Source organism: Talaromyces amestolkiae (assembly GCF_001896365.1).
Source record: "Talaromyces amestolkiae strain CIB chromosome Unknown scaffold3.1, whole genome shotgun sequence".
NCBI classification, from domain to species: Eukaryota; Fungi; Ascomycota; class Eurotiomycetes; order Eurotiales; family Trichocomaceae; genus Talaromyces; species Talaromyces amestolkiae.
The window spans coordinates 704,898-727,324 of record NW_024468039.1 but is presented as its reverse complement, the minus strand read 5'-3'; the positions used below and the strand labels follow the sequence as shown (position 1 = coordinate 727,324).

Here is a 22,427-nt window from a genome sequence, read left to right as displayed (position 1 = left end):
TGATACAAGATCAACCCTCAAACTCATCATCATCCACCTCTTCCTCCGGCAACAAATCATCATCATCCGCCTTTAGGACCGCCTTTTGAATAACCTGCAACGTCGCCTTCAACGGCAACCCAATCACATTATCATAACTGCCCTCAATCTTATTCACCAGTATCGACCCTAAACCCTGCAACCCATACCCACCCGCTTTATCCGCTCCTTCTCTCGTCTTGACGTATGCCACAATCAGCTCGTCCGTGACACCCGAATCAAACTGGACACTGGTCTCCTCAACATGCGACTCAATCGCATAGCCCGGCATCCGCGCACTCGCTAGCGGTACCATGGCCACAATAGCCGTATAAACCATATGTCTCCCCGCATCCCTCAGATCTTTGAGCATCGCGACATGATGCGCTTCGGATCTCGGCTTCTCGAGTATTGCGCCGCCGTGCGCGCCATCAACGACGATTGTGTCTGCAGCGAGTATCAGACCTGGTTCTCCCTTTTCTGCATTGTCGACTTCCTGTCTGTAGATGATCTGTGCCTTTTTGGTGGCTGTCGCAAGCACGTAGTCGATGGGGCCCATAGTTTTGGGGAAGTCTTCTGGTTCGGTGCAGGGGATGATTTCGAGGTTGGGCAGACCCAGATAGGACATTATTTGTTTGCGGCGCGGGGATTGGGAAGCGAGGATTACGCGTTTGCTGCGGAGTTGGTGGAGGATGGGGAGGGCGAGAGGGAATGGTGGTCTAGGTTGGTTTGGGCGGGTTGTTGTTGTAGTCGTTGTTGTGGCTGTTGCATCTTCGTACGTTGGGGGATCTGGAAGTGCGCTGCCTGGTAAAGGGCCTTTTTCTGGCATGTTGAGATTGAGGATTTGGAGATAGCGGGGTGTGGTGTTGGAGTAGTGTACAGTAAGTGGTGGTATTGTAGATTCTTTGACAAAATAGGCAGTATTCGGTCGGGCGATTCGAGTGAAGACTCTATTCAGGTAGTTGATCTCAAGCTGCCTGTCGTGTGGTTGCGATGTTTTTACAGACATTAGAAATGAGGAATGACTCAAAGATATGCATAAATTATATGCTGCCTTGCACAACTGATCACGTGATGAAGATCCATGCTCGTCATAATTTCGTTTTTCCATATTCCTTTTTTTAGATATCAATTGGTAGTAAGGAGTTTCATTAGTGGTTTAGATATCATTCTAGTTTATGACATTGACGCTCGTTGGTTGGGATGTAGTGACCGGGATAGTTGTTTAGCCAGAGCCCTATTAGTGCAGCCTCCCAATTGTCGCATTTGATGATCAATCACGAGGATCAATTCTACTTAGCAGGTCTTCGGCCTTTCTTTTTCCACTTGTACTCGCTACCGAAGTGAGGACTCTCGTTGGCTGCATTCCAGTATCGGTGTCCTGCCATTCGCTAATGTTCCATTCGAAGGTTGTCGTTTCATCGTCGCTGATCCCAATACCTCGTCGACTTCTCATAATACGGCCAAGTCTGCTACCTTCAATCATTTCCTCGAACCAAGGTACACCCGCCAACGTTCCTGAATAGTAAGAAATACGAGAAGATGAGGAGGACGGTGCTGTTGGCGCCATTTCAACTGTTCGTGTGACCAGATTCGTAGGCACCGTTTCAGTAACAATCTGCTCGCTCGAATCCTCATCAGAGGGCAGTATTTGCAGATCCTCCAATAATCTCAAATCATCCCCTAGGAGACTCCCCAGAGCAACAGACATGAATTCTGCCTCGCTGTCGGGTTGATCAGTCCAAAACGTCAATGGAGTCCCGCAATAGCCGCAAAAATTGCGTTGTGTGTTAGGAGCATGCAGCGGTGTGAATGTGCGCCGAATTGTAGCATGTGTTTCGTCCGCATAGTAAGAGTGTGTTTGAGACTGAAACCATGTGAGCGGAACTCGTAGCCATGCTGTCAATGGGGCTCCTTGAGCTCGCCCTGTAATAATCAGTTAGAACTGTTGGGGCCTAAAGGATTGAAAGACTCCGAAGGATTCAAATACGATGATGAACTCACGGTGATCTTGATGGCCTGAAAAAATTACCTCGGCTTCATTAGCAGCGCCGTTGGGGATGGAGATTGCGTAGGTATTTCTGCCGCAGGAGCACCCTCCGTGCAGCAATGGTTGGGGAACTTCCATTGATTAGAGTGTGCTTCCGTTTTGTTGGTGCAGGAATGGCCTGATATTCGGGAGTTTTCGTAGAAACGACTTGCACGTGTTAATTCAAATTTCCTTGATCTCGTTCAATTAATTAAGTAGATCGACTATTGGCCAGGGTGCTAGCTTCAGGGGCTCAATCGATGGAACTGGAGGGCGAAGGAAAGACAAGATTGCATGACGGAGAAGCACCAGAATGTCAGAATTGTCGATAAGAAAAGAGTCACGGTGGACGAGAGAATGAAGACCGACAGATGACGTCGTGACATGCAATGCGCGAGCGAAGCATTACATAAGCGATGCCTTTTTCCTCAGGCAGCGATGGTTCCTTCGTTTTCGGCGCTCCACATGCACTCTGGCCATCTGGAGCTGTTTCACCTTAAACATTCCGTTCGTTGATTCGGTTTCATTCGTTGCAAATTACAAAAGGCTGCCCCAACATATTCAATAGCTTTGTCTCTAGTCTACTCCAGACTCTCTCCCTCTCCGCATTTTCGGATCTGCAGTTTAGTCGGGATTCGGGTTGACCCGCTCGCAGTACAGCGTATAGCCGACTACTAAACCTTAAGTCTCCCCCGGCGACAGACATCTACTCCGTCTCACAAGTCATCGCGTGCCCTATACAATCATCAACTTGCCAAAGCCAGTAGCTATCACCGTTTGCATTGCCTAGACTCAACGCACCCTTMCCCGCCTCATTGCGACTCCGCTTCCTCACCAACCGAAGTGCCGAACCATGTCGTCCGATACCAGCCACAACGTCGACCACAGTCGCGACTCGGTCAGCTCGAATAATGAAACGCCCGGCCTGGGTGTAGACGGGAACCAGGACAAACCGCGTTTGACAGAACAGGAAAAGAAGAACAACCACATAGCCTCAGAGCAGAAGCGTCGTGCCGCGATACGAGAAGGATTCGACAGGCTGACTGAGTTGGTGCCTGGGTTGGAAGGACAAGGTCGCAGCGAGAGTGTAGTGCTGAAGAAGACGGTTGATTTTCTCCGTTTGAAATTGCAAGAGAGGCGTGAGCTTATCGCGGAGATTGAGAGGACTGGTGGTCACGTCGAGGAGTCATATCGCACGCGTTGATCGTGGTAGATGCAGTTTTTTGTAACCCACGACTGGGTTCCGGCCAAGGATCGGGATACCTTGACGTAAGTCGAGTCGCAGTCACTGATTCAAGAATTAATTGGCGGTCGATATGCATTCTCGATAGATCAAGCGGGTGTTTGCATTGCGTAACATACCAACGAAATCTGGCCAGGGCCACGGACCCGACACCGTGTATATCATGGGCTTGTCGCCTATGTTTAGTGGCACCAGCATCGCTCAGAGTCCTTGCAGACACTTTAAAACCGCTGCCATTCACTCCTCTTGGGTCCAGGCATTCTCACACTCGGTGCGAGGCTCTCTTCTCGACGAAATCACCAAAGCACGACAACATAGCCAAAGAATGAGACGACCTCTGACCAAAATGCAGAGTCAGCGGGGACCTGTCTGAAGATATGAGGGTATGACCAGAAAGAAGCCAGGATTCACCAATCGAGTCGCTGCCATCAGGGAATCAAATACTGGCGTAATGGGCAAAGCTACGAAACAAGTTGTGACTATGTCATAGACTGTGCTGGGGCACAAGTCCTTTGTTGTCTTTTATTATTTACAATACCATTCATTTCAATACAACGCTCTTGTTCAAATTCCGCTTTGTGTTGGTATGAATGTTGTCGTTTTGCAAACAAAATCACGCCAATTTTTCATAATTTTCACTTCTGCTCAAATGGACGCCGACAAATCTTCTTGCTTTCGTGTTCACCATCTTCTATTAAATACCAAGGACTCACATGTCCAAGGTAGTCATTCCATCCTCAACCAAATCTACCAACACATCTTTTCTAGCAACTCAGCACAGAAACTTTCATCTCAAGGTACGCATGCATCTGCCATACTCGAAGAGACCTTCGAAGATCTCTTCGTCCACATCATCGAATATATTATTCTGTACTCGATTTACTATCTAATACTGACAGTTGCCATTGTATGTAGACTATCAATCTCACCATCCCAGAAACACATTCGACAACATGACTATCACCATGAAGGCATCTCTTGGAGACTTTGTGCTTCCACGTGGAGCTGGCGGTCCCCCCAAAGGCGATCCATCATCAGAGCCAGCGCTCCCATTAAAGTCGAAGGCTAAGGAGTCCGCACCCTTTATGGGGTCGCGCCATAATCCTCAATCCCGAGGCCAGAAGCGCGACTGGTACAACAAGCGTCGCAATGATACTGGGAAACATTCCCAGCGTGCGCCACAGCCCGAGAATGGCCATCGTCTAGGAGAGGACCAGCATCAGGGCTATCAGGACCAGCGTCAATACCAGCCCCTGTATTATGCGCCTGCGAACGTAGTTCTGGAGCACCCCGATTACTTCAACTACAACCCCTCAAACGACTCCCATACACCAGGTCGGATTTATTCTGATGCGTATGGCTTCGACCCTCAGCTTTTACCTATGCTACCAGCCTCATACCCAATCTTCATGTCGATTCCACCATCCCCTCCACGTATGGGCCAGCTCTTTCCATCCTCGATGACTTTGGCGGCTTTGACAGCGGAGTTCGAGAAGCATCGCGTGTGGGATGAATTGGAGGAAGTCGCTTCTATGTGGTCCCCCCCTCTGCCTTCAGTCGATCCCTTTGTCGATCCCCCCAAGTCTTGGACTAAGATGCGTCGTAGTCAAGCCGGGTATCACCATCAGCGTTCAACGCTCCGTCCTTGGGCGAATGAATTTGTGCCCGGTCGCTTGTTCCACCCAATCTTGGGCTGGTAGAGTCGATTCATTCAACTACTTCGAACACCTAGTTTGGCGGGCCTCTGGTGATAGATTCATCTCGGATTCTCTTCATCAATTGCTTAGCCTTGCTCATTCGGTTTGGTTCAAGCATGCCCTATCAATTTTCTTGTATTCACTATTTCGGGTTTACTCGGTCATTTTGTGAGATGGAAAAGCTTCGGTTCTTGTACCCTCAATTTTCTCGGAGCCATTTTGGTCTTGCTCATTCAGATTGGTTCATTATGTATAATACATTCATCAAAAACAAAAAGCTCAATTAAGAATCTCTATGTAGCATGGTAGATTCAATGCAAGTCTTTAACATAAGAGTAATGGTATCACCTGAACATAGAAATACTCGCAAAAAGTGCAAAACAAAGGAAACAATAGAAACTCAAGCAAACCCGAACTACAAAGATACTGTTGACATTCTCAATGAGAAATCGTCATATCAATCACTTCCTCCCCTCAACCTTATTCAAAATGAAAATAACCAACCAGCTAATTGGACCACCCCTGTATTTCCGCTTGGGACGAGGAGCAGCCCCTCCCGAGGCACTAACCCCTTGCTGGTAGCCCTGCTCCTGCAAACCAACATTCTGGTATTGCGAAGTGTTCTCAGCAGCAGCACTGCCAGAAGTAGGCTGTAATTCCTTATCCGCATCATAAACCGCCTTTTCTCTGAGCTGCAACGTCAACCCAGTCAACATCATAATATAAACCACAATAATCTCCTCAAGCACATCCATGACCAGGAAAACAGTCACGTTGCCCGTAAATAAATTGAAGTCTGAATCATGTTTGAAAATTGACAGGATCGAATACATAAGTCGAATGAATAGAATGGCTATGGAGATTGTAACGGCCCATAGTAGCCTGTGCTCGCCATTTTCAATCCCTTCGTAGCGGAACCATATCATGATTGTAAGGAATACGGTGGCAACCCAGGTTACGATGAAGAGCGCAATGCCGGCTTTGACTTCGCTGCTGGTGTAGCCGGCTTCGAGGCTGGAGTCGTTGGAGGTTTGGCCGACGATGGAGAGGATCATGGCGACTAGAGAGATGAGGCCGATGAGGCGGAAGATGATGGGCCAGTATGCGGTGCCAGTTTTGCGTTGGATGGAGTCATTTCTTCGAAAAGTGTTAGTTGTGATACGACCCTGGAAGGGGAAAGGGTGGAGCTTACACTCGCGATAGCCCAGCAAGCAGTCCCAAAAGCAGAGGTGACAATCCGACAGAATTGCAGACGGCGTAGGCAATGTATAGATTTATGTTGTTGGGGTTGTTGATTGTGCCCAGATAGCAGCCATTTCCGATCAATCTGGCAAGCGAGAAGAGAATGAAAAAGTACCATCCGGCTTGACGGCCAAAACCGTGACGGAAGCCCATGAAGAGAGCCATGAATAAGGCGGGAATGTAGACGATCATCTCCAGGATGGAGAGACCTTGGCGGTAGTCGACCATGTTTATGAGATGCTCTGATATGCTCAGAGAGTATTATATAGATCGAAAGGCCGTCTAATGAATGGAGGAGAGATATTTTGTTGCCGGCTGTCGTCGAAGACTTTTTCTTGTTCTTGTTGATGTTGGTTCTGACATCTTGAAGTCCAGCAGCGAGACACCAGGTATTTATGTTTGATCTTTCAACTCATCATGGCTATGTTTTCTCTGCTTCATGCACTTTTTTCATGAAGCCACTATTCCCGATTTGGTCGATATCGCGAGCTGGGCGGATCATCAACGAAGATGGTGTCAGCTCAGCCAGTCACCGAGTCGTATTCCCGGGGGTCCACTTCTACGACTGATCGTGGACGGTTGGGGCTGTAAAGAAGCCACACTGAAAAAGCTTGATGAAGATTAACGAGGGTTAAAGCTGCTGCTGTTGGCGCCGTGCCTGGCGTGGATGGCTGAGGCAGCAACGATTAGCGGCACATGATTGGTCAATGTGCGAAACTACGCACTGGTTGCCGTATTGGGTTAGCAGCTGGTCCGCCCTGCGAGTCTTGAGGGAACTTTACTTACTACGTAGTAGCTTAGGCCCCCAAATTGTTCCTTTTGTATTACTACATAATATTTACACTTCGACCCTTGAGATAGACTTTCCTCGTGCTGCCAATCCGGCAGCGAATCCTTGCCGAGACTTGACCCGCTGACGTTAGCCAATCCAATGTTCAACGTGAGAGCATCTGCTCAGCCGCACTGCTGCGGTCGATTCGGAGCGACCGTACCTACAATCTGACTGATATCTACGGCTTCATATCAGATCAAGTCCTCGCAAACATCTCTTCAACTGTATATAGGGAAAGTCAATTGCATAGACTCATCGACCTCATGGTCTACTGCGGGAAGCCTAGTAAAGGCTGCGGTGCCTGCCGCGCACGCAAAGTCAAGGTAAGAATTGAGCTGCCTAACAGTCATGATGCAAGACATAGAAAACTGCCAGGGGTTTTCCTACAATCAGGAAGATGCAGGATGCATGTGGAGGATATATAGTCTCCTGCTGCTTGGTCCCGTCTCATCTCCTCTCTCAGTTTCCAGTGCCCACTTTCATTCAGATCCCTCCTTTATAGAGCTAACCCGATTCGGATACCAGTGCGATCAAGCGACGCCTTCCTGTCAACGTTGCATTAAAGCCAACAGGACGTGCCCGGGCTATCGGGATCAGCTGTCGCTCCTCTTCCGTGACCAGAGCAGTTCGGTGGCCAAAAAGGCCAAGACAAATAAGACTAGTCCCCACTCACCGTCCGAAGTCACAACCACAACATCACCATCATCAGGCAGCTGGCAGGACCATGCAAACACACCAACAGACTATGGACTGATACCAACAAGTTCGTGGGATTCTCCGCTAGATACCTCTTACCGTGAGAGCTACGACAGCTATGACAGCTACGACCAGTTTATAGATGCCGAGAACTTCTCTCTTCTACCAGCATTTACAGATCGGAGACAACAGGCCATTTGCTACTGTCTCAACAGCTTTGTTTGGCTCAATGGCAGTCTCATCAAAGGATTTGACTATGATGCAGACATTTCGTCAACAGCCCCCATGGCTCAGAAAGCTATGATGAAGGGAATTCTGGCAGTGGGCATGGCCAATTTGTCACGAACAGGAGCTCGTTCTCAGTCCATGAAGCTCGAGGCACAGCAAGAGTATCAAAAGGCGCTGAAATTTACAAACATGGCCATCTCGCATCCTAAGCAGGCCACGGATGACGCTACACTTACTGCGATTCTGTGTATGTCGCTTTTTGAGGTGCGTTCTTTTTTCCTTCCGTTCGGTCCTGGTCTTGAGCTAATACCGATTTATCTAGATATTGACGAGTAAGAAACCTGAGAAGGTGGACTCGTTCATTCAACATACAAGAGGCGCCGTTGCATTACTCGAGATGCGCGGAGAAAAACAAATCATTCAAACTCAGTATTTGCAGATGTTTGAATTCATGCGGAGTGAAATAGTATGTGTTGTATGAGTCATATTGGAACGTGCTAACATATAGTTAGATGGTTAGCTGTATAATGAGATACTACCCCGTTCCTAAGACGCTGCTCACTATCTCCGAGAGAGTGGCCAGTCTCCCAAACATGGCCTTTTCATCTAAACTCTCACATCAAATAACTGTTCTAATATGCCGAATAAACGAACTCCGCATTGAAAACAAGGACGAAAAGAATAGCATGGATTTCGCGTCTGTCATTATAAGTCGTGCTTTTGCCCTGGATGCCGAACTGGAGACAATGATTGATACACTGCCACCTGAGTATGCGCCGGAAGTGCATACACTTGCCCCCGGACAGTATTTTGAGCATCCGACACTTCGCATCCGACTTACTCCATTGAACGGGGTATATCATAAATATCAATCATTCTTTCATTGTTCCATGCAAAACGTCTCCCGTTATGGTCGAATCTTCGCCATTGAGCTCATCCTGAATCGGCTGGAAAGAATGACTCTTCAACCGGACTTTATCCCTACAACAGAATTCAAGGAGACCTGCCATCGACTCTGCAACATCTCGCGACAACAAGCTCAAGCCATATGTGCCACAACACCGTTTCTATGCGGCTTTCTCGGCGATCAACAAAAGACCGGCAAATCGCCCTTTTTGACGAATCCGGCTGGAGGGCTAGCTTCTTTGTTTCCGTTGTGGACTGCAGTGAGCGTCGATGGGCACGGCTCTGCTACATGTCGTTGGATTGAGAAGACTTTTGAGATGATTGGGCGAGAGATGGGGATTGATCAGGCTCTTGCTTTGCGACAGATAACGTTCGTTGAGAAGGGTACGACTCTGTTTGTGGATAGATTATAGCGATGTCCTCTGGCAGGGCAGTCTCACGAAGATTACGATTTTGTTTGTTATTTTCTGAGATACAGGATTCTGTTCACTCAGCCTGGCGGTGTTGAGGCTCTGTTGAGGTATTACCATGGAACGTGCCGTGATGATCAGAGTCTATTTGTTTGAAATTATATCAATACTAGAAATCCCAGCCCGTGTAAAGGACTCAAAAAACGCCCGGCAATGCCATGAAGCCATGAAGCCAACGTATCAGTCCTAGGGACACATTTGGAAGCCTTGTGAGGGTTTCTAGAAGCCCTAGCTAGGCCGCACAGGACCCAAGGCTACGGCTACATAGCCGAGCATGATTGCCTGCTTTTAACCGCACTTTCTAGCATCAAGCCAGTAATGAACGATGAAACGATTCAAGATGCGACCACGTTTCCACTAGTATTTACTAGCATAGCCCGCACTACGTACTGGAGGTGGCCATTGAGGTGACCAGGGTGGGCCTGAGGCAGACAATGCTGCGCCGCCGGCGCAGTAAGAATAAACGCCTCTGATTGGCTGAATCGTACGACTTTAACACGATTCAGCCTTGTGAGCTTGTCTCAATCCACGGGCAATATAATATTGATTTTAGATGAGTATCACACGGACTCGCATCTGCGTGGCCATATTTTGATATCGCCCCTTTTGGAGCTATGAATTCTGGGTGAGGCGAATTTGAACGTTGTGAGGAGGAATTCATGATGGCGAAGTCATCAAAGAAGATGTATATAATGTTGGATGGTTGTAACTCTTTTGGGTGAGACGAACCCTCAGAGTCAAACAGGGACAGTTTGCAGAGTGCCAAAAGACGAACATAAATAGATAAAAGAAAAAGAAGTCAAATACCGGCCGACAGTTGTTTTCTCCTTGATTGGACTTTCCCCAGGTACCAACATTGTGCCCAGCAGGAAAGAGCTGCCTAACAAATCCACCACTATGTCTTTATTCAACAAAATCTCAACCTCATCCCTCTCCAAGACCTTATCCTTCAGGTCTCATTCCTCCTCGTCCAAATCCGAAGAGACCAGAATGGGCTCAGGACACAGTCGTCCTAGCAAACACGGCAACGCCATTTCGAGGGGATTCAGCGACAACAACAACGCCGCGAGACCACCGTATCCTGTTGACATGTACCCATCACCAGCGAAGCCACGACAGTGTGATGTTTGGAGTCCTCCTCCTTACAGCCCAACACCAGCTGCAGCACAGATACCATACAGCCCAGACTCTGTCCAGAGCCCTCCTTACCCCGTCAACAACGCCGCTCCTCTACCATCCTCGTCGACAAGTGCAAACAATCAAATTTCCGACGATTCTGAATACTCATTCCTAAAAATGTTCGACACCATCTTCCTCGTCGACGACAGCGGTAGCATGGCCGGCCGATCCTGGTGGGAAGCCGAAGAAGCCATCGCCGCCATCACTCCGATCTGCACACAATACGACCAGGACGGCATCGACATTTACTTCTTGAACCACTGCAGCACCTTGGACAAGATCGGCGGATACCCAAAAATCAAATCCCCGGGAGCAGTTCAGGAGATCTTTCGCAGTGTTGAGCCAAGGGGTATGACGCCTGTCGGTCACCGTCTACGTCAGATCCTCCTCCCGTATTTACGCCGAATCGAGAAGATGGCCGCCAACACGGATGAGTTCGGCTGTGTTCTTAATGAGGCCTTGATTGTTAAACCCCTCAATATCATCGTTATCACAGACGGAGTGTTTAGCGATGATGCAGAAAGCGTGATCCTCAAAGCAGCTCGGACTCTGGAGAACTGCGATGCGGCTCCCTGGCAGATTGGGATCCAATTCTTTCAAATTGGTACGGATATTGCCGCGCAGAAGTATCTAGAGCAATTGGATGATGAGTTGGGTAGGGCTGTCAAGACTGGTCATTTTAGAGATATTGTGGATACGGTGCCGTGGAAGGGGCAGACCGGCAGGACTCTTTCTGGAGATGGGATTTTGAAGGTTGTTCTGGGGGCTGTGAATAAGAGGTATGATCGGCAAAAGGGGCAGCATTCTTAGATTTCTTCTTTCTTTCACACCAACAGTGGTAGACAGGTTTGCTTATTACAGAGCCATTAATACATTTATTTCTATCGAAAACTATAGCCGTGTCTGATTCCTACTTGTGCAAAGCCGAATAATAATTTTTACATTACATGTAACCCAAATCGTCTTTCTCTCATCGTCTAGAAAAAGTATGGATAAGTATTCCGTCCATACCATATGGAAAACCAGCCTGTTCGATGGTAGATCATACCGTACTTCCCAACATCTGGACATTGATGTCGACTCTCACATCCGGTGAAGTGTCAAGCTCAAGACTTTTAGATAGTTCAAAGATTAAATAATCCGTCGTCCAACTGAAAATGAAGTATTGCATGGCTAAGGATATCATCTCAGCACTCACTAGGTCACATTTTTCTTCGTGCTCGGCTAGAGCATACCTTGGTCTCTCAAACTTCTTACCAAACTACAACCCTCATCATGGACTTTTCATATCCATCATCATATTACTCTTACGGCTCAAGAAGTGACTATTCCCAAGGATTCGGCCAGAGTTGTCAAGGATACAATCAGACGAATGGGCGATGTAAAGGCTGCAACAGCGCTATCGAGAAGCTACGGAACAACCTTGTGGCGCAGACGAACAACTTGAAGGAGACTGAACGTGTGCGACGATCGGTTTTGGGGGAATTGAAAAGTGTGGCCCCGGAGGTCACAATGCTATCACCATATTTCAAATCAATAACCCCGGGGACATTATCTAAGTCCCGGTATCTAATTATTTAACTGTATCCAGAATGTGTACTACCAGGTGAAGCATAACCGGAATATTGTTGCGTCCTTTTGCCTCAACATACTTTTGATCCTCATCATTCCAAGCTCGTACATAACACTAAATCATACAGTTTATCAAGGATCTGGATAAAAATGGTGGATTGCCCGTTCCCGTATCGAATACTACTTTCTGCTCTAAAGTTATAACGCATGGCTGTTCAGGTTATTACACATTGAACGAGATTCCAACTTCAAAGACCCATGAACGATGCGACTCAGGAGAAGGTCAAGCAGGATTTCAAGGCGAGAGATATCTCGGGGGACCAAAAGCTGAGCTTGGCAGGTATTGGGTTTCTAATTAGACTATGAGACATTCCAGATTTATTAACAATCAAGTGATTGTTAAGGTCTTGGGAATTTATAACACAGCATCTGTAGACTCAAGATGATTTGATTGGGAAGGAAGGCATTCTAAATCACCGGTGTAAGTCAGGGTTGCTTACTATGAAGATTACACCTATCGAACACTAGAGTCTCTCTAGCTTTTACAAATCTTGGAGCTTTTGAAAAGCAAATGATAGTCTGAACGTCACATCTGCTCCGAATCGCCTCTTGCTAACTTCAAATTCTGAACAGACTACATGTATGATATTGGAGGCATCTATGATTTTGACGGATGCGAGTGACTTTAATGAGTATTTAATGAAAGTGATGCGTCTATTAGGTTACAGTATCAGTTTTTATTCTCGTTGGTTATTACCCCAGATTCAGGGGAGTTTTGAATCGAGACGTCTGGCATTGAGGACAAGTTCACTATTTACTTCACGACTCGGGACTTGAGCTGACATCCGGAAGTTTTGCATCTAACAAAATCCGTGGCTTATCATGGCGTGGTCTTTGCATATCATAAGTTTTTTATTTCACCATTGAGAGTCTCGATGTTCTGTGTTCTCCTGGGACGTATGTGTATCGAGCATCCTATGTATGCATTCTGATCGTGGAGGTGAAGTCTGGGTATTGCTGAACAATATTTGGATCAACTCTGGTTGAAAGCAAAAGTAGTCTGCCAATTTCCTTATATCCTCTTTCTGCTGCAAATGAGAAAGGCGTACAGCCATCGTTATCGGGTATATTGACGTCAATACCGTCTGTTGCGAGCAGCAATTCGACTATAGGGACATTGTAGTTTCGAACTGCGCTGTACAGTGCGGTCCTGCCATCTAGATCCGTCGCATTGACATCGATCTCCTTTTTCTCGAGAAGCAGTCTGACTGTATTTTCAGGCCCTTTCGGTGCTGCTTTTGGGAGAGCTGATGTGCCCATAGAGCCTTCTGCATTCACGTTGACCTCGCTTCTTTCTAGGAGTAGTTTAACTATGCTTTCATGCCCATGCAACACTGCAGCGGAGAGAGCTGTTCGACCACCGCTGTTGTCCCCATTCACATCGACCTGACGTTCCTTGAGAAGCAGCTGCAATAAACTGTAATCTCCAAGTTTTGCCGCGATTGTGAGTAGCCTTTGATCAATAGACATTTGTAATATATCATCTGTATTAGCCTCTGCAAATAGTTCTTTCAGCATGGTATCATATCTCTTTCTTGCTGCATATGATATGGATGCATTCTCAGGGGTTTCAAGCATTTTGACAGCTGTTTCACTATTTCTAGGGAGTAGCATGAACACCCCAAATTGCCCCCCCGCCATCGCCTGTGACATTGTTGTTTTCAAATTATCAGAATCAACCTTGACGTGCTCAAGAAGTAGCTTGACTATATAAGCATGTCCAATCCCTGCAGCGTATGAGAGTGGTGCTTGACCTAGATCATCCTCTAAGTCAGCATTGGCCTTCTCAAGCAGTAGCTTGACTATATAAGCATTTCCATTTTCTGCGGCGTATGAAAGTGGCGTTCGACCATGATGATCTTTCAAATCAGGATTGGTCTTCGCAAGCAGCAGCTTGACTATATAAGCATACCCGATTCCTGCAGCATATGAGAGTGGTGTTCGACCTTGAGTATCCTCTAAGTCAGCATTGGCCTTCTCAAGTAGTAGCTCTACTATATCAGAATGGTCATAAATTGCAGCGTATGAAAGTGGTGTTCGACCCTGATGATCCTTCAGATCAGGATTGGCCTTCGCAAGCAGTAGCTTGACTATATAAGCATATCCATTTTCTGCGGCGTATGAAAGTGGCGTTCGACCCTGATGATCTTTTAAATCAGGATTGGCCTTCGCAAGCAGTAGCTTGACTATATCAGAATTGCCATAAATTGCAGCGTATGAGAGTGGTGTTCGACCATCTATGTCAGCTATATTCACATCGGCCTTTTCAATCAGCAGCCGAACTACGGCGAAATACCCCTTTTCTGCGGCATATGAAAGTGGTATTCGACCGGCTCGGTCCGCCAAATTGATGTCAATCTCATAATTTTCGAGAAGGACTTTGACTAGAGCATCATGTCCATATCCTGCCGCATAAGAGACTAGTGTGCGGTCACGAGGGTCAACAGTGTTGGCATTAAAGTTGTTCTTGAGCAGCAACTCAACCAGTCCACCAAATCCCCTTTCTTCTGCATATTGTAATGGTATTTCGCCATTTCTGTTCGGTGTATTGTCCGTACTGATATTGACCTCATAAGCCTCAATGAGTAGCTTGATCGTGTTATAACATCCATGTTTTACTGCCCACGATAGTGGTGACCTGTCTTTGTAATAGTTGTCGCCGAGCATATCTGGGTAAATGTCCATTGCAAATTGAAATATTATTTCATGATCAAATTCGACGAGATGGAACAGTATTCCCTTTAGCTTCAAGAATGAGAAGTTCCGCCCAAAATCAGAGCGTGTACCATCATCCTGACAGTAAAGATCGTAAAGGTCGCTGAGATGTCTGCTCGAGGGCCGTTGCGCAGCATGCGCTCGTAGGAAAGCGCGGACAACGGCTCGATTCCCCATAGCAAGAGCTGCAAAGAGTGGGGTACCATAACGCTCCTTCTCGATCTCAAGATAGGACATCACTAGAGGATGAACCTCTACTAGATTCGGAGCGTTGAGTTCGGCGAGTAGATATAATAAACTCACGTTTTGTGCGTGTCGGCGAATATGATGCTTTCCAATGACATTGTCTAGTAAAACCCATTTGGGCACGCAAAACTCTTCAAGAGACTCTCCTTGAGGAATGCCTGCCACTTGAGCGCAATCGGAATGATAGAACACGTTCTGAAGTGCATATTTCAACAATGGGAACGCTCCAATGACGGATTCACGCAGGCTTTTGGCTTGTTTGCTTGATGCTTCAGGAATTTCTGTGTTAGGCTGAATATAGCCAGAAAAATCAATATTTATATAGTTGATGCAGCAGGACTTTAGCCGCTCATGGCTCAGTCCTCGAAAATTGGTTCCAATATCGTTCCAGATGTCGGCAAATCCATTCTTTTTCAAAAGAAAATCCACGACTGACTCATGAATGAACTGAACAGTTGGATTTTTCGATCGCGTAGTCTCCGCAAGTCCTTTAGAAGAGTCGAGAATGAATCTTTTTATTACATCTTGTGTAATTTCAACAGTATCCCATTCGCAAAGCGACTCAGGTGCAACGCCGGAATGCATGGCGAAGTAGAATTGCTCGGGTGTCAGAGGTTGTCGTGCGAATAGGACCCATTGAATACAGAGAAGAAGTACATCCTTATCACTGTCGTTGCTGTCTCGTCTGAGTATATCCCGGAATAATTCATGGAGGTCGCTGGGGATATCCTGAAGTCTATTTCGAAGTCCCATGATGCGACCGCGATCATATTCTTTATTCAGTATATCAACGACCAGGACGACCCACATGAAAACGCCGGATGCTTTTTCTCGAAGAAGATCTCTGATATCTTGTGCTGCTTTGCTGTTTCCAATTTTCAATTTATCGATCACGTAGTCGGCAATATCTTGATTATGCTCCTCTTGGCCTTCGAGGACCAACCTCAATCCCCGATCGATTGAAATATGTGGGTAGTGTCTGCTGGAGAAACAAACTTGGAAATGAAGATCTTCATCAAGATTTTCTCCATACTCATCGACCTCTTGGAAGAATGATATCATGTCTCGTACTTCTTCCTCGCTGCACTCATCTAGTGCGTCGATAAAACACACTATAGAGTGACGATCGAGACTATGAATTGCCTCTCTGAATATGTACTTGAGCGTATTTATAGTGAATTGTAAGTGTTCGGCAGTGGTTCCAATTTTCATGCCGAGGGTCTCCAAACAACTGAGAAGTACATCTTGAAGTTTTGGGAATCTTTGAAGTAGTTGTAACAACAGAGATCGATACATGCCCATGGTGGACTTTTCCAGGTCTGCCCCCCGTGCGTTGAAGAAGAATGAAATGACAATTTTATCTTTCATTTTCCGCTTAGCTTCATTGTGTGCGAAGTTCATAATTGTCGATTTTCCTGTTCCGGGTTTTCCTTTGATCCAAAGAAAACCATAGTGGTCTTTATATTTGGTTGCATCAAGCCAGTTCTTGTATTCGTCTCTGCTGAGGAGCCAGCGACATGTTCTTTTGTGAGCCAGTTTGATGGTCTTCTGTCGGGCATTGAATTGGTCAAACTCTAGTGACTCCAAAAGCTTGTGTCTTTGCTCTTCCGTAAATTTGATGGTTCCACCGACTGCATGCCGGGAGGCGTTGACATCTTCCTCAGAATCAAGCGAAACAGTGACTGGTGTGTTGTGAACATGTATGTATGTAAGCAGCTCTTTAGCGCAGCCAGCAGCTACAGCAGCGGCGTAATGTTGCCATTGATCATTCTTGTGCGAGTCTGCATAGTCAGAAATGCCACGTATTACCATATAAGGAAGCTCCGTCACAAGCCCACACGCTTCCATCTCGAAACAGAGTATATCACCGATTCTGTCCCTGATTGAATCACGCTTGTGTGCGCTTTTAAGCACGCGATCTCCCGATGCTACGAGCCCGTAGTGGATATGAGGACCGCTAGGCAAGCGTGAGTTTCTTTGAATGGTCTCTGATTGATTGCTTGGTGTATATGTATCCCGACCGAGTGTGTCCCGAAAGCCTGACCTGAACAGAATATCTAAATCTGATGACGGACGCTGATAATAATTTAAAAGTTTTGGTTCCCTCTCTGTCATTTCCGTGATGAACTCAGCAATTCTGTTTTGCTTCGCGTAATGGTCGGATTTCATCAATGCCACGGCGTTTATTAGGGTTCTAGGAGGCGGGAGAAGAGATCCTTTGAGACTGAATCCATCTTCCGTATCTTTGCCCAAGTCATATTGGACCACCCCGTTATACTGCCCATCTGGCATGCTCAACACAACATCGCCAAGACGTATATCATGCCTGTCACTGGGTACACCACCCCCAATACCAACAAGCAGCCGGTCTTGAACGTGCGGAAATGTGCGCTCGAGGTCTGCCGCAACATGGGCAGCAGCGCTTTTCCCTTGAGTTCCGGGAAGGCAAGCGATAACGACGTTATGTCCATTAAGCTCGCCGAGGACGTAGGAATTCCGATCCCCCTCTTTCTCGGGTAGAGGTCGATGTTGACGATCCAGCATGAAGCGGACAGCGCTCATTTCAAAATCAAGAGCGCACACAATAGCAACCGTATAATCTGCATAGTCGCGCTGCTTGCCATTCTGGAGACGAACGGTAGGTTCAGAGTATGCGGGACGCTTGGGCGGTCTGTCTTCTCCGCTTGAAGAGCTGTAGATTCGTGGACGTTTGTGAGGCCGTGATTCCATCTTGAGAGAAATGACGATAAAAAATTTCAGTGCCTGATAGTCAGGTTGACAATCTCGTCATACCGCTAGATAGAGCGCCCATAGCAGAAGATGGTAATCAGGCTGTAAGAAGAATTGCTCAGGGCTGTGTCTATTAGCTCGCTGCAGGCGGTGTCGAGGCAGACCTTGTACATGTTCTGGCGCCTGACTGGCTGGAATATGTATGCAGCATGGCAGACAAGGCTGCGCAAACATTTTCCTCGGCCTCATCATTTTGTCGGCTTTTTTGGTTCTCTGCGTGGCAGTCTAAACATTGAAATCCTTGAGACGGCGTTAAGCTACGTGATATATTGAAGAAATGTAATTTGGTGAAGATATGTTAGGTTTGAAAGAGGTTGGTGAGGATCGACGAGGATGCGCATCGTGCATGCCTCAGGCAGAAAAGAAAGACGTTATTTGCAACAGGGAGGTGCCAAGCTGCAAGTTAAAACTGATGTCATTTGGCGACTTACTTTATAGTTTATACAGTGTCAGTATCTAAATGTACTATCAATGGATGAGAAAGAATTCCGAAGCTGGAATGATACCTACCTGCTTGTATATTCCATCACCTCGGCCGACGAGCCATTCTCTACGCTAATCAATGGATGTTTATGTAGCGGCACTCTGAAGGTTTACTGACAATCTCTTGATAATTTAACTGTCGGTTAATGGATAAAAGATTTGCTAGGCCTTTTGAATTCCTTACGTAGTCGATCGAGTCAACAGTCGTCTGGTCAAAACGCCACTCGCCATGATCACTTCACGCAAAACAGCCAACGGTCTGGCCACTCCGTGCCTTGCATTTTGTAGTTTCCAATATACACCAGCACTGTACTCGTCCGGAATTCCGTGTAAGGATACCAAAGCCAAGACACGTATCGGCCGTTACTTGGCGGATGCCGCTATCATTAGTTACACCTGGATTTCACTCGTGAGGTGTTAAATGCTGAGATATATGCTTTCAGACAGGGGTGCTTCCAAGCCTTTTCTGGTTTTCATGAAATCTGCAGCTTTTCGGACATTTGTTGCGGAGTTTTTCCAAGCAACAGGCAAACATCAAAAGATCTCTCCGAACACCAATAGACAAGTCACATCGTTTTCTTCTTGGAGTGAAGCGTGAAGATGATGCATCGTGGACAGTGGATATGCCTTGCAGCTTGCAACCAATCACAGGGCTGATTAGCCCCCTAGTCCCAAAAGAGAAGTAGGAATATCCGTTCGCGTGATCGGGGAAACGTGATTGGCTGATTGCGGCATCAAAACCCGATCAAGCTATGCTGATTGGAGCAGAACGCACCAACCGGCGCGCCGAGCTTCGCGCCGCCTATTTTGTCTCCATCTGTCTCCATCTGTCAGTCTCCATCGTCTCCAGTTTTCATCTATTCCGTCTGAAAACAGCATAATGCTATTGTCCTGAGACGTCCAAGGGCGTCTTATGATGGATGTCATACGGGAGAGGTGTCTGAGACTTGAGTCTCTTGACATTGGACTGTATCATGTTGGACACTCCGTAAACAACAACATCAACAACACAGCTTAATATGGACTGCCTCAGACAAGCGCCCACCAAACTCCACCACGCAATGCCATTAGCTGAGATGGCTTTAGTGTCGGAGTCGCCAGTGGTTCCTGCATTAGCGTCATGAGCAAATGCCCCTCTAAGCGCCCGCATTCGACAAAAATATCCAAGAGATTCGACCTCATCCGGCAGTCCCGCTCTGTCATTGGTTCTGCCACCATGTCGACTTCTCAAAGCCAATCTCCAAAAAAACCCAAAAAAGCAAAGACAGCTTCTCTCCTGCCTTGAACTTCCTTCCATCACGCACCTCCTCCCTTGCGTTCCTGCATATACCGCGCCTACTGAATCAGACTCCTAATAACGCCTCGGTTTCATCTTCTGCACCACCTGTCTGCGCTATTTCTCACCTACGAACCGCCAGGGTCTTTCCGCCTTTCCGACTGGACGACGTTGACGAGGTAGATCATGAACTCTCAGTGTTCGCGTTGGCTTTGTCACTCTCGCTCTCCACTTTGATGACTTGGTTTAATCCAATTCGACCTGGTTCAGACCCTGCCTTCATTACGACCAGAAATAGAAACATTGAAACAACGACGACAGCGACAATTCGAAACAGGCGCCTGCTGTCCAGTCTGTCGCCAGTGCCATACATATATTAACCCTGGTCTCAGCCCTCTGGTCTGACTTTAATTCTGCCTCACGATATCTTATTCCATCATCTGTCTTTTCTGTTTACAGCCACCTTTGCATTGCTTGTATTTCTAGTTGTCGTTCATTCTCTATTTCGTTCGTACAGACTTTCCTTCCATTCTCTACGTGTCAATTTCTTTTCTGATTATACGATAAAGTGTATATATACAAGACCTGTACATTCTTTTGAACACTTCCAGGCATCGCTTCCCCTCTTTGAGACGAAAAGGCAGAACGAAAGATGCTGTCTACTACATTGATCACATTTATATTGTGAGTACTGATCATCTCGGTGAAAAGACGACGTACTAACATAGTAATATCCAGACGTGCTCCATCCGATGTCAAAAAGGTCGAACTGTTAGGATCATGGGACAATTTCTCACGTTCTTACCCCATGGAGCGGGACAGACGCATGGGTTCCGGCCATTGGCGAGGCTGCCATACATTTACCGACATTGTACGAGATGGAACCTCCCCGAGTCAATCCCCCGGCCGGTCCGGGGGATTGAAGATGGGAGGTACTTATTGGTACTACGTGAGTACCGTTCTGAACTCGTCTGCATTGAGCATATCGACTAATTAAAAATCATTCATAGTATCGTTTAGATGGAGACATCGAGTTTTATAACGAGGTCGAGCCCGTGACCTCACTCTGCCCATTACTACCTGGCCAGCCCGTCAACATCCTCAATGTTCCCGTCATCCTTCCCGATACGGACTACTTGCATCGACGTGACAATAGTACAAGTTCGACCAAGTCTGAGAAGCGGACAATGGATCCCGAAGATAAATATATGAACCCCCGAACTCCGCCAAAGCCAAGGCCTGCGCTTGCACGCTTGAAGACATCTCCTCCATTCTATCAACTGACAACACCTTCGTCATCTTCGCTTAGTGTCTCGAGCTCCAATGAGGAGAGACCTGCCATGTCTCAACCGTCCAGTTCGACTCACGGCCCAATGTATCGTCTTGTCCCAAGAGTCAAGGCTGAGAGATCCTTGTCCCCTCCTCGCTCGAGAGGATTGCGGGCTGCATTGTTGAACATTGCAGGTGCTCGATCTCCCGGAGATCATGCCGAGGACCGTGGTATTAATAGACCCCTTGATGCTCATCCAGTTGATGCTTTTGCGCCATCCACTTCAGCTTCCAACCCAAGTTCAAACTATAGCTCGAGATTGACTTCTCCAATGAGCAGCCCGGTTGAACTTGACGGAAGAGAAATTGGCAGATTGCCTTTCCGTCATCCGCAGGATGAGTTTGAACAGCCTCAAGGGCCGCCTTCGATTCGGGTTCGCCGGGCTTCAAAGTCTAGCCGGGACAACACTCCTTTGGCGCTGTCGCTGGAAAGTCATTCTTCGCGAGAAACAAACAAGGCCGAAATATCTGGTTTCTCTCGTACTGCCCCACTCGAAACTCTTGAGGAAGCACTATCTCAGCAAGCTACACCAATGGCAGTGAACGAGCATACACCGGTTTTTCTCGACCTAAGAGAGAAGAGACTTCCAACACTACCAAATTCTCCATCCTCAGTTCTGGACGCGGAGTTGCGCGCTATTGAGGCTCGCTACAAGCCATTAGATATGGATCTACTCTATAGCCACTTCTCGGACGATACCTCTTTCGCTGTATCAAAGCTTTACGATTCTCCCCAGGAGCCCCCGGAAAAGAGCCGATTTTCAGAATGGAGCACTGATACAGAGCTTGTTTCTCCGGCATCCATGACATCTTCATCTACCTTTAATGCTGATCAGCTCTCTAATGCCTCGCCATTACTAGGCCATGAATACCAACACAATGCCACCACCACTTATAATGATTATACATTAGACGCACCCATTCCTACTATCGCTATCAGTGGTCCAACTACACCTGTTCTCGGAGACGAGGCAGAAGTCGTCCTATCTCCAACGGAGGTAGACTCGGACCATTCTCCACTTTTGATTTCTGCACACTCTTCCTCAGCTGCCGGCCAGTTGGGTTCTAATTACGTGCACGAACCATTTGAATTTTCTTCTTTGCAAATTGAAGATTACGACGATGCATCTTTCCATGAGCCAGACCCGAAGCGACAAGGGGCTATACTACCACTTAGTGTGGTTACCCCTTTATCTGTCGACGAATCTTCCTATCGCTTGACCAGTCCTACGCGAAAGGAGCATCAATACAGGTTGTCTGATGATTATACCTCTCAGTCAGCAGCGATGCAAGAATTGATGGACGAAATCGGCTACCTTGGAGATATGATTTCGTCCGGACTATAATGTTTGTTTTTATTTGAATTTTCATGGCATATCTGCGGAGGCTTTTCTTTATGTTCGTATATACTTTGTT

At 47.0% G+C, this 22,427-nt stretch overlaps 8 protein-coding genes across 8 annotated transcripts; 5 read left to right on the top strand and 3 right to left on the bottom strand.

Annotated features, from left to right (window-relative positions):
* Nucleotides 1-10: 10 nt before the first annotated feature.
* BHQ10_002292 (uncharacterized protein) lies at nt 11-847 on the bottom strand (the record flags this gene model as incomplete). Its single annotated transcript, XM_040874422.1, has 1 exon — nt 11-847. The coding sequence occupies one exon, from the start codon at nt 845-847 to the stop codon at nt 11-13; it is 837 nt and encodes a 278-aa protein (XP_040730797.1).
* A 2,053-nt stretch (nt 848-2,900) lies between these two features.
* Nucleotides 2,901-3,251, top strand: BHQ10_002291 (uncharacterized protein; the record flags this gene model as incomplete). The annotated part of the gene is made up of 1 exon (XM_040874421.1): nt 2,901-3,251. One exon carries the CDS (start codon nt 2,901-2,903, stop codon nt 3,249-3,251), a length of 351 nt encoding a protein of 116 aa, XP_040730796.1.
* A 992-nt stretch (nt 3,252-4,243) lies between these two features.
* Nucleotides 4,244-4,990, top strand: BHQ10_002290 (uncharacterized protein; the record flags this gene model as incomplete). The annotated part of the gene is made up of 1 exon (XM_040874420.1): nt 4,244-4,990. One exon carries the CDS (start codon nt 4,244-4,246, stop codon nt 4,988-4,990), a length of 747 nt encoding a protein of 248 aa, XP_040730795.1.
* Nucleotides 4,991-5,448: 458 nt separating this feature from the next.
* BHQ10_002289 (uncharacterized protein) lies at nt 5,449-6,457 on the bottom strand (the record flags this gene model as incomplete). The annotated part of the gene is made up of 2 exons (XM_040874418.1): nt 5,449-6,124; nt 6,180-6,457. 2 exons carry the CDS (start codon nt 6,455-6,457, stop codon nt 5,449-5,451), a joined length of 954 nt encoding a protein of 317 aa, XP_040730794.1.
* Nucleotides 6,458-7,324: 867 nt separating this feature from the next.
* BHQ10_002288 (uncharacterized protein) lies at nt 7,325-9,304 on the top strand (the record flags this gene model as incomplete). The annotated part of the gene is made up of 4 exons (XM_040874417.1): nt 7,325-7,384; nt 7,587-8,249; nt 8,308-8,451; nt 8,498-9,304. The coding sequence occupies 4 exons, from the start codon at nt 7,325-7,327 to the stop codon at nt 9,302-9,304; spliced, it is 1,674 nt and encodes a 557-aa protein (XP_040730793.1).
* Nucleotides 9,305-10,258: 954 nt separating this feature from the next.
* Nucleotides 10,259-11,350, top strand: BHQ10_002287 (uncharacterized protein; the record flags this gene model as incomplete). The annotated part of the gene is made up of 1 exon (XM_040874416.1): nt 10,259-11,350. The coding sequence occupies one exon, from the start codon at nt 10,259-10,261 to the stop codon at nt 11,348-11,350; it is 1,092 nt and encodes a 363-aa protein (XP_040730792.1).
* A 1,737-nt stretch (nt 11,351-13,087) lies between these two features.
* On the bottom strand, nt 13,088-17,863 carry BHQ10_002286 (uncharacterized protein; the record flags this gene model as incomplete). Its single annotated transcript, XM_040874415.1, has 1 exon — nt 13,088-17,863. The coding sequence occupies one exon, from the start codon at nt 17,861-17,863 to the stop codon at nt 13,088-13,090; it is 4,776 nt and encodes a 1,591-aa protein (XP_040730791.1).
* A 2,471-nt stretch (nt 17,864-20,334) lies between these two features.
* Nucleotides 20,335-22,357, top strand: BHQ10_002285 (uncharacterized protein; the record flags this gene model as incomplete). The annotated part of the gene is made up of 3 exons (XM_040874414.1): nt 20,335-20,366; nt 20,421-20,631; nt 20,693-22,357. 3 exons carry the CDS (start codon nt 20,335-20,337, stop codon nt 22,355-22,357), a joined length of 1,908 nt encoding a protein of 635 aa, XP_040730790.1.
* Nucleotides 22,358-22,427: the final 70 nt, after the last annotated feature.